Source organism: Scomber japonicus, chromosome 22, assembly GCF_027409825.1.
Source record: "Scomber japonicus isolate fScoJap1 chromosome 22, fScoJap1.pri, whole genome shotgun sequence".
Lineage (NCBI taxonomy): Eukaryota > Metazoa > Chordata > Actinopteri > Scombriformes > Scombridae > Scomber > Scomber japonicus.
Window position 1 is genome coordinate 28,126,678 of NC_070599.1, and position 17,218 is coordinate 28,143,895.

The following is a 17,218-nucleotide window of genomic DNA, read 5'->3' on the forward strand; positions in this document are numbered from 1 at the left end:
CAATGAAGGGTCAGATCGGAGAGGAGAAACAGAATGAAAGGGCAGAGACAGTAGTAGTAGACAAAACACTGACTTTTACTGAGAGACAGTGCAGGGGAGAAGCAGGAAGTTTCAGCAGAGCCCATGACAGGAGTGGATGGTTACATTGTGAGTAATGTTGGCACATGGTTTTAACAACAAAGAATATCTGGCAATGCTAAATCAGTGTAGAGCTGCTTATGATACACATTCATGACACCAGATTCTGTGTCTGAACAGGTCATCATGATGAGATTGGATGGTTAGAAATGAGTAGAAAATAGTTATGTTATGTTGGGCCAACTGTGCACACAAAGTTCATGAACTTACCTTGCAGGTTTAACATCAGTTCAACAAGAATAAACAGGATGAGTGTTTATCACCAACAACTGTAGCAGCACTAGCAGGTGATACAAGAGGTTCAGTGTTCCTCAAATCATAACGTTAACAAGCATTTTTATTTTCAGTTGTCCTTCAGAAAGAAACTGTATGCCTGTTGGCTCATGATCAGCAGATGAACTCTGACCTCCCAGTTTAAGCACCAGGAATGACAATAGTGAAGTGTAGTATCTCATCATTTTTATTTTCCCTTCAGGTTTTCACCAAACAGCTTCCCTCAGTGTCCAACGTTACCAGCTGATCCCTCATGAACTCCTGTAGAGGTATGTGAGGTAAAAAATATAGAAGTTTATCATGAAATGTGCTGTAATACCATAATAACTATCTACAGTATACAGTGTAGCGGGCCACAGCCAGAGAGTGGGTGAAGCATACTTATGTTTTTAAGAACCTTTTATTTTGATAGATATACTCATTTAATGTGAAATACAGACTCCCAAAGCCTCACACTTGGAACATGGCTGCAAAAAATCTTGTTTGCTTCCTCACACAAGATGTAAATGTATTCAGCTGGAATGCATATGATAATGTTTTGCAGTGGTGAAAGACTGAAGCTATGAACATAACAAAAGTTGTTCAACCAGTAGATGATTTATAAACATACAAAAGTCATTGTGGTAAAGTAGCATGAGATGAGAACTGAATTAATGTCCTACTTCAATTTTCTCTTATTTTCAGCAGGGAGTCATAATGGCGAAAGTCGAAGAGGAGCTCTTGAATACTCTTGAAAAGTTAAAAGATGATGGCTTCAAGACATTCAAATGGTACCTAGAGCTGGATGACGTCCTGGAGGGCTTTAAAGGCATCCCAGTGGCTAAACTGGAGAATGCAGCAAGGCGGGACACAGTGGATCTGATGGTACAGAAACATCAGGATCATGGAGCTCTGCAGCTAACAAAGAAGATTTTAGAAAAGATCTACAGGAATGATCTGGTGCAGAGTTTACAAAACTTCCAACCAGAGCCAAAAGGTAAGTTGGAGGAAGGAATCTGAAAATCAGTGACACATGAAGTTAATGGATGACAGTATTCTATTAATTGTAATGCGTGGACAAAAATAATGTTAGACTGATTTGTCTGTCCTTATGGTACACCAACTTCAACAAAAGAAATACCAGGGTAAAGAATATTTCTTTAATGAATCTAAGCTAAAAATAAATTTGGTTTAAAGGGCTCACAGCATGAAAGAACCACCACTCAGACCCTAAATTCACATGGAATACAGCAAGTGTCCATTTACATGTCCAATATTTGTCCAACTCAAAGAAAAATCTCTTTATTCTGCTGTTACAGTGTAATATCCTCATATAAAGCCAAAATGTAATCAATGCCTTCACTTTAAAAAGCATTAAGATTCACTTACTTAGTTGTTTTTCCACTGGATGGAACAGAAGATGATGCTTTTTTTGACTCTGGGACTGACACACAGGTGCACACTGTATTACATATGTAAAGTTACTGTTTTCTTTGAAAAGGTTCGATTGAAACTCGTGGCCTAACCTGAACTAGGTCTAACTTAATATATTGATCCAGTTCAGTTAAGCAAATAATTACCGGACCATTAACCATTGACCCAATACACTGTTTCAGGTGTAATCTGTGTGTTTTAATTGTGTTTCCAATAAATGGAAATGGAAAACGTTTTGGAGAATAAACATACGTGTTTAGAAATGAATAACTACTGGTGCATTCAAATAAACCAGTCTTTAATAGAATAGAATATTTTTCCCCACACCCCCCAAAATAGACTGCGACTTATACAAAGGTGCGACTTATACACCGGTTTGTATTGGTATATATATGTTTACATATCTGTATCTAGTTGTTAAAATCTATATTTTTCTTCTATTTCAGCAGGTGGTGGACGGAAGAAGGTTTTAGGTAGATACATGGTCATTCTGACAAGGAAATATCAAAAAACGACTGATGGAACTGATGAATCAGGAAATGAAACCCTCCTCAAAGCGATTTACACTGAGGTCTACATCACAGAGGGAAAGAGTAAAGAGGATAACGCCCAACATGAAGTGAGACAGCTTGAAACAGCTTCCAGTACAAAGATCCTCCATGACACACCGATCAAATGTCACGACATCTTTAAAGTCTTACCTGGCCAACAGGAACACATCATCAACATTGTTCTGACGAGTGGCGTCGCTGGCGTTGGAAAAACCTTCTCAGTGCAAAAGTTCATTCTGGACTGGGCAGAGGGCTCCGAAAACAAAGATATCAGTCTGCTGATTCCACTTCCATTCAGGGAGCTGAACGTGGTCAAAAATGAGCCACACAGTCTGCTCACACTGATCCGTCGTTTCTATCCAACATTAAAGGACGTCACAGAAGAGATGCTCGACTCTGAAGACTTTAAAGTTTTATTCATCCTTGACGGCCTGGATGAAAGCAGACTTTCACTGGATTTCAACAACAGTGAGGTTGTGTCTGATGTCACACAGAAGTCATCAGTCAGCATGCTGCTGACAAGCCTCATCAAGGCAAATCTGCTTCCCCGAGCTCTCATCTGGATAACTTCCCGACCTGCAGCAGCCAATCAGATCCTGGATCAGAAATGTGCTGACAGGATAACAGAAGTACATGGCTTCACTGACCCCCAGAAGGAGGAGTACTTCAGGAGGATATTCAGTAATGAAGAGCAGTCCAGCAGAATCATCTCACACATCAAGACATCCAGGAGCCTCCACACCATGTGTACCATCCCAGTCTTCTGCTGGATCATTGCTAGAGTTTTGAAGCTCATGTTGACTACAGACCAGAGAGGAGAGCTGCCCAAGACCCTGACTGACATGTACTCACACTTCCTGCTGGTTCAGACAAAGAGGAAGAAGAACAAGTACGACGGGGGACCTGAGATGAGTCCACAGGAGCTGACGGAGGCTGACAGGAACCTTCTTCTGAAGCTGGGGCGGCTGGCATTTGAACATCTGGAGAAAGGAAACATCATCTTCAACCAAAAAGACCTGGAGCAGTGTGGTCTTGATGTCACAGAAGCTGCAGTGTCGTCAGGATTTTTTACAGAGATTTTCAAAACAGAGAAAATGATGTTCAAGAAAAAGGTCTACTGCTTTGTTCATCTGAGCGTTCAGGAGTTTCTGGCTGCAGTCTACATGTACCACTGTTACACCAGCAGGAACACAGAGGTACTGAAGGACTTCCTGGGAGAAGACTACAAACACAGAGAATCAGAACCAAAGTTTGTCTTAGGGACATTTTCTGCTTTTTTCAGAAGCACTGACAGAAATTATGATTCCCTTTCTTTGGATGACTTCCTGATAAGAGCCATGAAGAAATCTCTCCAAAGTAAGAATGGCCACCTGGATCTGTTTGTCCGCTTCCTTCATGGCCTCTCTCTGGAGTCCAACCAGAGTCTCTTAGGAGACCTGCTGGGGTGGAAAGAGAACAGTTCAGAAACCATCCAGAGAGTCATCAACAACCTGAAGAAGATGAACAGTGGTTATGTCTCTCCTGACAGAAGCATCAACATCTTCCACTGTCTGACGGAGATGAACGACCGCTCAGTACATCAGGAGATCCAAGAGTTCCTGAAGTCAGAGAACAGATCAGAGAAGAAACTCTCTGATATCCAGTGCTCAGCTCTGGCCTACATGCTTCAGATGTCAGAGGAGGTTCTGGATGAGTTGGACCTGAAGAAGTACAACACATCAGAGGAGGGACGATGGAGACTGATCCCAGCTGTGAGGAACTGCAGAAAGGCTGTGTAAGTCCAGATGTGATTAACATTATAAATCAGTGCAGAAATAAATCAGTGTTTAGTTCTTCAAACATAAATAATATAAAATTGAGTGTAAATAATGTTATTCAATCATAAAGTACTTATTCACTTAGTAGTTGCAGAATCACATACAGTATACTTCTTCGTTTAACATAATGCCTTCAGATTTGATCATCTTTAGCATACGATGGTCAACAATCAAGTACCCTTTTAACAGATACAACATTGTTCATTATTAGTAATTATCACCTAAATTTTACAGTACATCAGGTCATTAGTTTCATTAGTGTTTGTGAACAGTCAGTAAATGTAGCTGCTTATGGATGTGAACCTGACAGCAGCAGGTAGCAAAGAGAGATGATCTTTCTCAACTGGAACTGTTCACTGAGCTGAACTGAATCTAAATATCCTGCAGTCACATTAAAATAGTGGACAGTAAAAGTGGTTTTCTAATCAAGATGTCCTCATGTTAACTTAGTGGAGATGTGACCCACACAAAATGTGGCCACATTTGTTTTATTTGAATTGTATTTTTATTTTATCTTTTGCACATTAACCTGGTTGGGAGTAATTACATCCATTTGTCCGTTGGGAAAAATTCAGTGCAGTAGCAGAAATAGGCCAAGAGAGGGCAGTAGTGGTGTGTGTGTAGGCGTGTGTGTCTTCTTCGTGGGGAGGAAACTTTTCCTCATTCTGAAGAGAGCTACGGTAACACAAACATTGTCATTCTGCTATTTGTGCTTTCTTCTTATTTATCAGGTGAGTCTGATGTTTAGGTCCAACAAATAATGGACAGAATGTGTCGCGTGGTTAGACGATGCTTTAGGCATGAAGCCAGATTCGCTGGTGTGGGAAAATGTTTACATTTTGAACCGTTTTATGATGGGCTGTGTGTAAATGTGAGCTAGCAGCGACGTACTCCCGCTATAGTTGGTAGTAAGCGCTCCCGCGCTAATGTTAATTATTAATGTGTTGTTGTGTAGTTTAACTCATATTGTATTCTGTGAATTGTAAGAGTTTGTGTGTGACTAGCCATTTGGTCGAGCTCTCAGTTATCAGCTTGAATACCCACAGTGACCTAATCACATGTTAAATAATTGTCAGTAATGGACAAAGATTGTGCTAAGTAGCATTTTGAATATCTGTGTGAGACTATAGAAAGGACCAGAAGAAAACACTTGTGTCATTATTGTGACTGAATGAATGTTAAATAAATTCTGAAGAGAGCTACGGTAACACAAACATTGTCATTCTGCTATTTGTGCTTTCTTCTTATTTATCAGCAATCTGCCCGCTTGTCCCTTCACCCGGGACCTGTAACAGAGACAGACATGGGATCAGATCAACTGTCGTTTTACATTAAAGGAATAAAATGCCTCAGAAATAAAGATTGAGCAAATGTTCATCATCAAATGCATGAAGTAAATATAAAGTGTCCTCTGTCATGATAACATATGTTGTAATATTTGTGTCATTACAGACTTCGGTACTGTGGATTCTCAGAGACTCACTGTGAAGCTTTGGCCTCAGCTCTGAAGGCCAACCCCTCCCATCTTACAGATCTGGACCTGAGCTGGAACGAACTGTCTGATTCATCAGTGAAGCGTCTGTCTGCTGGACTCGAGAGTCCAAACTGCAAACTGAAGAGTCTGAAGTGAGTTCACTGACTGAAACTTCAGTGAAGTTTCAAATGTTTGGTTCATAATTTTCAGGATTTGCTGAACACAAATGTTTAGAATGTAAATGTTTTAAGGAATTTAAAATCTACAGTCCTGTTGTGAGTAAAAATGACTTCCAGAGTGTAAACTAATATGAGGCTTCAGCAGTCTGAGTTCCACATATCAAGTAAGTATGTTTGTGTTTCTTCAGTGTTTCCTTGCTGAGCTGCAGTGGAGGGATCCAAACTCAAAGAGGGAATTTAGTCCTAAATATTCTGTTTCAAACTGATTCATCAAGTTAACAAGTTTACTGGATGAAGAAGAAATATTTCTTTATTATATTCATTAATGTGTTTTAATGAGTAATGTCTGATCATTGATGTTGATCCTTTAGAACACACACACACACACACATACAAACACATACACACACAGAGCAGAAACACCTACAAACACCAGAGCAGCAGCCGGTAAGACTGCTAACTTTTAAAGACGTTATTGCTGCCAGCTGAACTGTTTGTCCTCACACTAGTTAGCCACAGGGTTGGTTGCCTGGTAACGCTTGATGATTTAACTCTTTAAATGTCAGAGTTTACCTGATGGTTTATTATTGAAACTGTTGATTGTGAGCATTTAGTCATGTGATACTTGGTTTAAGGTTGGTGTAAAAACATTGTGTAATTTTAAAGATCCATCATTTAAAACATTATAATTTAAATAGTAAATCAAATGAAATTATTGTAAAAATGGTACATTAATGTTAAAATGCAGCTAATACAGGTAAAAGTAAAATGCAGTGCCCATTAAAAGGTTTAAAAGCAATTAATTATCTGATATAAAACTTAAAAATCATGACAGTGAGTTACTTCATTTGCACTTAATGTTTAATTTAAGGGACATTTTGGGGGGTTTCAATATTTGCAAATGTGTATATTTTCCTGTTTCCGTTATTTCTTATTTATGTATTTTCAATAGTTGATATAGTATTTATAATATTTTCTTTTTCTCTGTTTTTTTTTTGTTTAGACATTTTTCACCTTTTGAAACAAAAAATGGCTAATGAAGCTAATGAGATGAATGAAATACAACTAATGCCATTAATCTGTCTAAACTGCACTTACAATTTAAAAAAAGGTAAAGCTCATTGATGAAGACATAGTAATGTTGAACTACACATTTAAAAACTGAACACATCTGATTGCATTATAAATGGATTTTAATCTACATCATTTATTCTTTATTCAGATTGGAGAAATGCAGGTTGTCAGAGATCAATTGTGCTTCTCTGGCCTCAGCTCTGAAGGACAACCCCTCCCATCTGAGAGTGCTGGATCTGAGAGGAAACAACCTAAAGTATTCAGACGTGAAGCAGCTGATTGATCTTCAGCAGAGTCCAGACTGCAGACTGGAGACTCTGAGGTCAGTAGAGAGTTGGAGTCAGTCTGTGCTGGTTTCAGCAGTTTAGTATTAAACACAGTCAGTATCAAAGCAAAGATCCAGTATTTCCTAGTGAGGCGCCAACCTTCTCAGTGCTGCTTTCCTCAGTGAAGCTGTGAGAGGAGAATGAAGGATTGAACAGAAAGACAGAGAGAGAGAGAACAGTCAGCCAATCAGATGAGCCAGAAGCTCGTTGTGATCATGTGTTTGAGTTGATGTGAAGACGACTGTTGTTGTTGTGTTGATGTCTGCAGGAAATAAAGCTGGATTACAGCTGACAGCCTTACAAGATGTATAGAGTGATCCTCATCATCAAATCTGATCTCAAAGTGTTTGTTCTCTCATTTCAACACTAAACTATTGATCAGTTCATCTTTGTCAGAGCTCTAAGATCAGTATGACTGCAGCCTGCAAATCACTGGCTCTGATTTCACAAAAGCATCATTACGTTTAGTAACCATGTGGTCTTTATACAGACCAGAACCTCTGCTGAAGTCCAGGAATCACAGCAGCTGTTTAGCTGAGAGCTCTGACTGATTGTCATGTGATGATTTAACAGCAGGAAACATCTTCAAATCCCACAGAGACTCTGTAGCTTTAAACTTTGATAAGAGTTGACATGTATCAGCAGTAAATCCATCAGTAAACTGATGAGTGAATGTCTCTGTTTCTGCAGTAATGATGTGTTCATGACTCTCAGCACTTTATTTCCTCTGTGTACTTGAGTGAAATCTGAGAGCTGAAAGGAAGCAAGCTACGCTGCACAGCTGTTCCACTTCTGGTCTGAACAGGACTGAAGTCCCTGCTGCTCTTTATACTGGATGTGCTGCATCACTGACTGACAGCTGATCAAGTGAGTCTCACTCAACACTCATTTATCTCCTCTGTTCTTTCTTCTTCTCTCATCAGATGGTGGTCACCTAAGTCAGAGTGAGAGTGAACATCCAGGAGTGTTGAGAGAGGATCAGCTGGATCCTGATGATCCATCTGAAGTCTGGATCTGGATTTTGTCGTCTTCACTTAAGTCTCTTAACTGACTCCAAACTGAACATTTATCTCTGGATTTAGCTGAAGTCAGCACTTTACAGATTTGTTCTACGTGAGCTGTTTGATGCAGAAAAGATAAAAACAGGTGTTATAAGTCAGACTGTGAGCCTGGGCTCATATTTATCAAGCGTCTCAGAATCACACTGAGAGTTAACGAGGACTAAAACTAACTTTAACATTAATTATTAAATATTATTATTAATTGAGGCTCTATTCCACTTAGTTTTAAGAGAGCCAGGTTGCTGCTATTGCTCAAGTGTAAGGTCTGAATACTTACACACTTTACAGACTTTAAGAGAAATAATGATGTATGGTAATTACAGCATTGCTAAAACAACTAATCTAATGTTGGCCTAAGACTTTAGCACAGTACTGTATATCTGCAGACTGTAAGCAAAGTGATGAGGGACTTTCAGGTGTGTCAGATGAAAAAGATGATGTGGAAATGTCAGATTTTTATCTGAATTTGACAGATTTTCCTGCTATTTACAGATCAACACACAGTCCTCTCTGGCAAGTCTTAGGACACCTTCAGATTTGTTGTTTTTAGCAATGCTATAATGAGCCTCTTTATCTGCTCTCAGTCAATCCAGCTCTGTTATTTCCTCTAAAGGTAATAAATCCTCATTCTGTGTCCGTACCTTTATATATACTGAACAGCGAGGCAGACTCAAAGCGTAATATTCCTGCTTTGAACAGGCTGTGTAAACTTAATGGTACAGATTTCCTGAAATATTGATCCCTGCTCCCTTTCACACACAACCCCATGCTGGAAATGTTGCTGAACATTTCAGGGATAGACTGCATGATGTTTCCTGTGTGTTCAGTGTATATATGTGTGTATTAGTAGTGGAATGAAGAGGAGAAAATATAACAGGATCAGTGTTTCTGACACAATCAATGATCATAATGATGCTTTAGCTTGATTCTCACTCTCTAGGTGAAACTTTCAACAAAGAAAACAAGATTTGAAATTTAAGTAGTTGTTGATCATTTGTGACCCCTGCTGGCAGTTACGAGGACTCAGCAGGCAGTGATGGTTTCTAATGGGTAAATATCATATTCATTGTAGTAAGTGGAGAAATAGCATTGCATAGCAAATCCTCCATTGACTGGTTTATAAATGATTTCAAATTATTTTTCTTGTGCCTTAAAAAATTGTACTCCAGCATAATAGCTGGAAAGATCTGTGGAGATATCTCGTTTCTTGCTTATTAGATTTATGCCTACCCTAAGACTTTGCTCCTCCCTAGGTTCTCTGTTATTTTTAATTGTATGCCTGGTGAGTCAGTGTCTGGACTTAGATAATGTCGCACAAGTACTTTTATTTTTGTTATTCATATAATTTCATTGATTTTTTGCCAGAAATGGGCTTCCATAAAATCATTCTCTAATGATCTGAAGGGACACAGACAAAGGTTTCCTTTATGGGATGAAAATACTGATGTTCAGTTTTTCTACATTAATATTCATCATTAATATTCACATCATATAACATTAATATTACCTTACTCTTAGCCTGAAGAAGTGTGATCAGCAGCAGCTTGTCTTGTTGTCTTCAGCTGTAGTTTGACATCAGAACTGTTTACATTAATGATAAAATGCTTTGCTAAGCTGCTCCTGATGTTCAGTTCAGTGCTGACTTGCTGTCATCAGTCTGTGTGATAAACATTACGGCCAGCAGGTGGCAGCAGAGGAGCTTCTACTGAAACAACAGCAGATGATGGAGGCAGTGAGGCTCTTAATGTTCAACAGCTTATAAACAATAGAAAATGACAAAAAGCATGATATGTCCCCTTTAAACCAGATGTGTAAAGTTTTGGGCTCAGTCACAGTTTCACTATAATAATAATAATAATAATAATAATAATTTAAACGTGCTTTAATAAAATGATAATGTACACAGTCCAACAGAGACTCATTATTTCCTCAGAGAGAAAACAGGAACTTCACAGTGACTTGTTTTTCTATATCCATCATAAAGAGAGTCATAAAATAGAGCTGCTTTATAACAGGAAACCTGTCTGAACCTCTTTAATTATTTTTTATTAATGTGACAACAAACTGAAAGTAATTGTTTTCATTTCTGTGTTTGTTTTTATTTATGAATGTTTTATATAAAATACCAAAGTTCAGATGAAGCTCTGACTGTGTTTCTATCAGACTGAACCGAACTCAACACTTTATAAATATGATGCAGTCATGAAGTATTATTCATAGCATGAACATGTTTCAGTTGTGTTTTGTGGTTTTGGGTCAAACGGCTCTGATGAAACTAAAGGTCAAAGTATCACCCACACTGACATAACACTGTAACACTGTGATGACTTTACATCAGTCAATCATCTTTATTTATCTACAGTAGTGCCAAATCACAATAAATATGATCTCAAGGCACTTTCCTCACAGAGCCGGTCTAAACCAGACATGTTGTTCTATATGTTACTAAGATGGAGGCGACTGTCTACGTGACATTTATCACATACTGACAGTCAGGTTGACTTCCTGTGTTCTGTTTGTGGTTTATTTGAAGCTCAGACACAAAGATCTTACTTCTTGTTTCTCTAACTGCAGATGTGTTAACATGGAGTCTTTTAACCCTTTCTGTTCATTTCTAGCTTTACTTCATCAAAGATTGTCTCCTGTGAAGAGTCTCCACTCGACTCATTTAGCAGCTTTGTATCATTTTTCTGACTGTGTCCTAAATCCACGGCCTTGAGTCTGTCGTGTGTTTAAAGAGGAAAAGAGACTAAATTCAGACAGTTTGTAGACTAAATACTGTGGATTGAATCTCATCAAGAGAAAAAGAAAAACAGCTGTAGTCGGCTTCATTTGTTGTTTACTGACTGACTGACTCTGTATCTCTCTCAGAGGAGCCATCTTTGATGAGGTCATGTTTGATTCCTAGTTTCAGGTTTTCCTCCTGATCAATAAATCAATGACTGTATCAGAAGATTCTGATCAGACTTCAGCTTTGTTGGTGGAGAGAGTCTCTCTGATTGGTTGATGTGGATCATGGAAACTTTATCAGGTTATTGATTTATCATGTCAACAGTTTTTAATGTCACTTATTTATGTTACATGATGATCTTCAGTTGAGTCGTGTTTACATGTAAAGAAGGAGAATCCCATCAGTGTTCATCTCACATCATCTGATCTGTGCTGATGTTTTTATGTATAATTAGATTCAGTCTGATTTAAAATGAATCCTGTTTGTTTTTCACAATAAGATACAGAAACACAACATGAATCAGCCTTTGTGGACCAGAGTTAACATACGTGACAAACTACATGAATGCAGACCATGAACATGTGACCTGACCTCCTATATGTTTAGACCACAGTGATGCATTTCAGCAGCAGGGTGTCACACTGATAACAATAACACGTTGTCACTTCCTGTGAGTTGGGTTTTTCACTGAACCCAAAACAAAAAGTGGACAGTTCTTAAAGTCATACAAGCAAAGTCCAGATCACTAAAGACCACAAAAAGTCCAATATCAGCTCTGACAGCTGCTGCATCCGTATGAAAGGCTAAAAGCAGCTGTTGTTTTCCTCAATAATCCATTTTATTGATATTATTCATTATTAATATGTTATCTTCATTTTTTCAGGAACATTTAATTGAGATTAAAAAGACAGAGAGACAGAAACATAAAAACAAAAGGATGAACTTCTTTGTTCTCATAAACCTGATCACCATGAAACTTGATCAAAGCATCGTATGAATTATAAACATGGAGGTAAACGTTTCACTTTCAGTTTGAATATCTGACCTGAGTGTTATTTTCTCTCTGGGTGTTCAGCTCCATTTTGTTTCCTGGAGACTGAGAACAAAGAGATGAAGCATGTTTACTGACAGTGGAATGAAAAAGAGAGAGAAACAGAGGAGAGGCAGTTTTAAGGGTCCCTGGATGTTGAAGAATAGTTTGAAGCACATTTTAAAACTCTGAATAAAGAGAACTAAAAGCAGGAAGTTTCATTTCAAAGAAAATGAGAGCAGTAGCAGCTCTGTAACTACAACCACAGAGACGTTCACATGGTCACTAAAGTACATATTTAAAGTATTTATAGGTACTAATACTTTATCCAAGTATCTCCAGGCTGGACTGCTTCATAGTCTACATCTATAACCCATGACTATCAAGAGGGAAATATTCTATTATTCTATTCAACTTTTTATTTATCATTTAGTTTACAACAATACAATACAACCGTAACAGTAAAATTCAGGTTACTCATTTATGTATGAATTTATATTACAGTAAAACATGAATTAAGAGTAACTATTTGACATTTTCAGTATTTCTACTTTCAGGATTTGATTCTTCACCTCCTATCAACACACTAACACACTTAATGCGTCTGTCAGTTATGAAGCAATCACACTAAGTTGCTTCATAACTGTAGTAATTATGAAACTCTCTGGTTGTAGTACGACAACAACACGACTCATATACTCAGATACTGTGCCAACTCGCATTGATGTACATTTAAACACACAAGCCCTTAATAACAGTAGTATAGTGAACAATATCCCTTATATTCTGGAGACTTGAATAGGCTTGAATTAGTTTTAACTGTATCATGTGAAACTGTTGAACAAGCGATAAACCATAAACCATAAACACTGACTGAAAAAAATATGTAAAGCATCATAGACTACATATGTGTTATGTTGTTAGATCAATGTCCTTCATGAACACATTGGACTGTGGCACAAAGAAAGGTGCATGTTGACACTTACAACACTTTAACTCTGGTGACCTGATTTGAGGGAAGTCATTATAGGTGGAAATGATCAGATCTACATGCTCAAACCACATCACATTGCAACATGTGAACCTCACCCCCCGTCTCACCTCCCTGTTCTCCACTACTCTGGTTTCACATTTCTCACCTGCCTGTGTCTCAGTCTCCTGTCCTTTCTGTCCACTACCTTCTCTTGTCTTCCCCTCACCACTGACCTCAGTACAGTTTTCCTCCTGAATCCGTCCCTCACTGCTCTGTGAGCCTGCAGCGCTTCACTCAGAACCAACCCGGACCCTCCATACCGATACCAGGCTGGTCTGCAGCAGCATGATGCCTTTGTCCCCACGGCTGCAGAGCCCCGCTCGCCTTGTTTGGACAAGCTTTGACTTTATGTCCTTCTTCACCACAAAAAGCACACAATCAAAGTCATCCAACCGGACATGAGTGTGAACATTGAACTCCTCACTGCGGTTATTTAAGATCATGTACAGTTGTCTCTGGTGGGAAGCATGTTTCAGTAGGTGAGATTTGCATCCTAACACTTTCTTAAACAGTGACGCTACTTTTCTACGTCTAGATAACTCTCTGCTCAGGAATTCAACAAGAAGAACATTAGACAGGATGATCTTTGTGGCAGCACTGATACAAACAAACCACCAACACTGATGACTTTTATATTTTGGTCTTTATTGTTTTTATTTGTGTCCTGCAGAATCACAATGAAAAGAAGTTATTAAACATATTAAACACTAAAGTTGTGACAGAATCACTAAAAGGAAGTGTAGTAACGTACAGGAAGTGTAGTACTGTGTGCAGCAGTTAGCACCGCCCCGCTGAACCTAAAGAGACTATCTGCTGATAACTTTTCATTCCCTCTCAAACCATCAGAGGAAAGATCAGGCCAGGTTTAAATGACTGAATCAATGGAAGTCTGAATTAATGCACCAGTTAAATCTGGATTATCTGTTTTTGTCTATTAATTATTAGCTGGTTGTCTCTCTGCTGTTTCTGTCAGCTTGTGAAATCTACTCAGACTCAGTTTGATGGTGGACTGTTCAACTGGACTGAACCTGAGGAAACAGCAGATTCTGGTTCTATGGCTGCGTCGGTCATCACTGGGCTGTTCCTGTTCTTCTGTCTACTGCAGTCTGCTTCTGCAGGTAAGATGAGTGTGTGTGTGTGTGTGTGTGTGTGTGTGTGTATGTGTGTGTGTGTGTGTGTCTCAGTTTCCTTCACTTCTGTACTCTGTCTGTATTTAGCAGCATTTATTATATATTCAACATTTCTTGGTTAGTTCTTAATATTAACTGAAATGATCTCAGAAATAATGATCAGTGGAAGAAAAGAAGTCATTAAACAGTCACAGTACGATCGTTTCCAGGAAATATGAAACAACGTTTTTGTGTTTTGTCATTTTTTAGCTGTAATCTAAACTGGTATTCATATTTATTTCAGAGTCATTGTATTTAGATTTAACTCTAAGTATTTCTAATATTGTGGGTTAGGGTTAGGGTTAGGGTTCAGCCTCTGTGAGATGAACAGCAGAGGCAGGTTTAGATAACAGAGACAAAGATGGAAACATCAGTAATAATAATGTCTGTGAATGTTCGCATTCATCCAGGTCATAGTTTTCTCTGGGAAATTGAATCGAGAGCAACTGTACTAGTCGTATAACTTGAAGACATTTCGCCTCTTATCCAAGAGGATTCATCAGTTCATGCACGTCTGACTAGGCTGGGCTAGTCTGACTAACTGGTGGAGTAACCAGGTATTTAACCTCTGTGGAGATGTTCACATAAGACACTTGAGTGGTCATTAGTGCTCCAAGGTGTGGCTTAGGTGATGCTTCCTACGACAGTCATTGAGAGTCATGTGAGGCCAATAGTGAACGATCGTTGTTCTCAGAGGCTGAGTTGTTGTACCTCCTGGGAGATGAAAGGATTGTAGATGGTGTTGTAGACCTCCTCCTCTATTCAGAGATGGTTTTTTCCACTTTCACATAGATGGCTTCTTTTACCCCGGTGTGTGAATGAGAATGAATGGTTAAAATAAATGATGAGCAGGTTGGCATCCTGTGTGGTACTGTAGCTCCTGCCATCAGTGCATGAATGTGTGTGAACGGGTGAATGAGTTGTAATGTAAAACGCATTGAGTGGCCGTAAAGACTAGAAAGACGCTATATAAGTACAGTCCATTTACCATTTACTAATTAATGGGGGGGGGGGCATAATAAAACAGGAAACATAAGACAAGACACTGAGAGAAAAAAAAATGACTTCACTAATAGACTGAGGCGTGACACAGAATGTGCAAATAGAAGAGTGCAGTTCACCTGTATTAATAATAACAGCAGATTCTGTATTTATGAGCAGTTTGAAATGACAAACATCACATTTTATACCAATACTGAACATTCACTTGTTTTACTTTTAATGATGAAAATAAAAAGTGAAGAATTTTAAAACTGATCCGTACAGAGACCTTACATCAACGTTATATAAAATCCACATTTAACAAAGCTTACCTGGTATAAGCACAGTCGTTATCCGCAGTGTTATGCAACTGCAATCATTCAGTTCTGTATAACAAAAAGTAGAAAAATTACTAACTGAAATAATTACTAGAAAATATTACGGCTGGGAACAATCCAGCAAGTGCATGGCTAGCTAATTAGCATTAGCTACACATGTAAACAACGATTAAAAGGACATTCAGAGAATAATTCAAACCTGCCTGATGATGATCCAGATACTAATAACATCTCTGACACTCAGGTGTAAAAACTTCACAGAAACTGAATCAAAGTAAACCTGACAAGAAAATGAATTGGAGTCAAACCTCCACTTCACATCACAGCAGTGATGCTGATGAGTAAAATGTTGCTTTAACTCACAGGAACCATGGTCACAACCAGAGTCTATATCATCTATATTCATATCTACTATATAATGTAGAGCTGCCACATGTTTCCATCAACAACACTAATGGATGGAACTGCCTAATGTAGTGAAACTCATCTTTTATTCATCCTTCAGAAGTTAGAAATGACTCGCAGAATGTGCAAATAGAAGAGTTCAGTTCACCTGTATTAATAATAACAGCAGATTCTGTATTTATGAGCAGTTTGAAATGACAAACATCACATTTTATACCAATACTGAACATTCACTTGTTTTACTTTTAATGATGAAAAATAAAAAGTGAAGAATTTTAAAACTGATTTTTCTTCTCTGGATGTTTTTATTGTTCTTTAGAGCTACCAATAACAGCAGAACCTGGAGATAATGTCACTCTGCCATGTAAAGCTCCAAACAACGTCAACATAACAGCTGTTGAGTGGATCAGACCTGGCCTGAACAGATCTGACCTTGACCCTGATAGATACGTCTACTTGAAGACCGACGGGCACCTGAACACAGCAGACCAGGATCCATCTTATGTGAACCGGGTGCAGCTGAAGGACGATGAGATGAAGAACGGTGACCTGTCTCTGATTCTGAAGAACGTGACCAGCAACGACGAAGGAACATACGAGTGTTTCTATGTAGAGGAGACAGGAGGCAAGAAGAATGAACTCATCGTCTACCTGATTGTTAAAGGTGAGTTTGTAGATGTGAGAAATGATAGTTCCACATTTGGACAGGAGTATGATCACATTTTCACAGTTCCACATGTTTTGTTCTTCAGGCTTCAGCACATTGACTTGTAAATAAAATAATGGATACCACATTAAAGTCTCAGCTTTAATGTGACTCTTTTTACATCAGTATAGAAAGAACTGTGAGGGAAATAAAACCCTTTAACACAAACATGTGGAACTGTCCAAATACTTCTGGACTGTACCTGACAGCTGATACCTCACACCTGTTTCTGCTCTGCAGGTCCAACAGGTGGAGACTCAGAGGGTGGACATCTTGGATTAGGTCTGATAATTGGTATTTCGATTGCTGTTCTTGTTGTTGTTGTTGTTGTTGGTGGTGGTGGTTGTTATGTGATCTTCAAGAATTGTAAAAGGAGGCCCCAGACAATGGAAAATAGCTTCAAGAGAACTATAACATCACCCATATATTCTCTGATATTCAGATATAAAAAAACCAAAGAATCAAATTAAAACTGAAGAAAACTAATGTTAGAAACCTTGTTTCAGTTATTTTGGGAGG

At 38.5% G+C, this 17,218-nt stretch overlaps 1 protein-coding gene across 1 annotated transcript; it reads left to right on the forward strand.

Annotated features, from left to right (window-relative positions):
- The first annotated feature begins 610 nt into the window (after positions 1–610).
- Positions 611–16,981, forward strand: LOC128383680 (NACHT, LRR and PYD domains-containing protein 3-like). The gene is made up of 6 exons (XM_053343267.1): positions 611–680; positions 1,099–1,387; positions 2,271–3,004; positions 14,074–14,218; positions 16,313–16,671; positions 16,940–16,981. Exons 2-6 carry the CDS (start codon positions 1,108–1,110, stop codon positions 16,979–16,981), a joined length of 1,560 nt encoding a protein of 519 aa, XP_053199242.1. The 5' UTR covers positions 611–680; positions 1,099–1,107.
- The last annotated feature ends 237 nt before the right edge of the window (positions 16,982–17,218 follow it).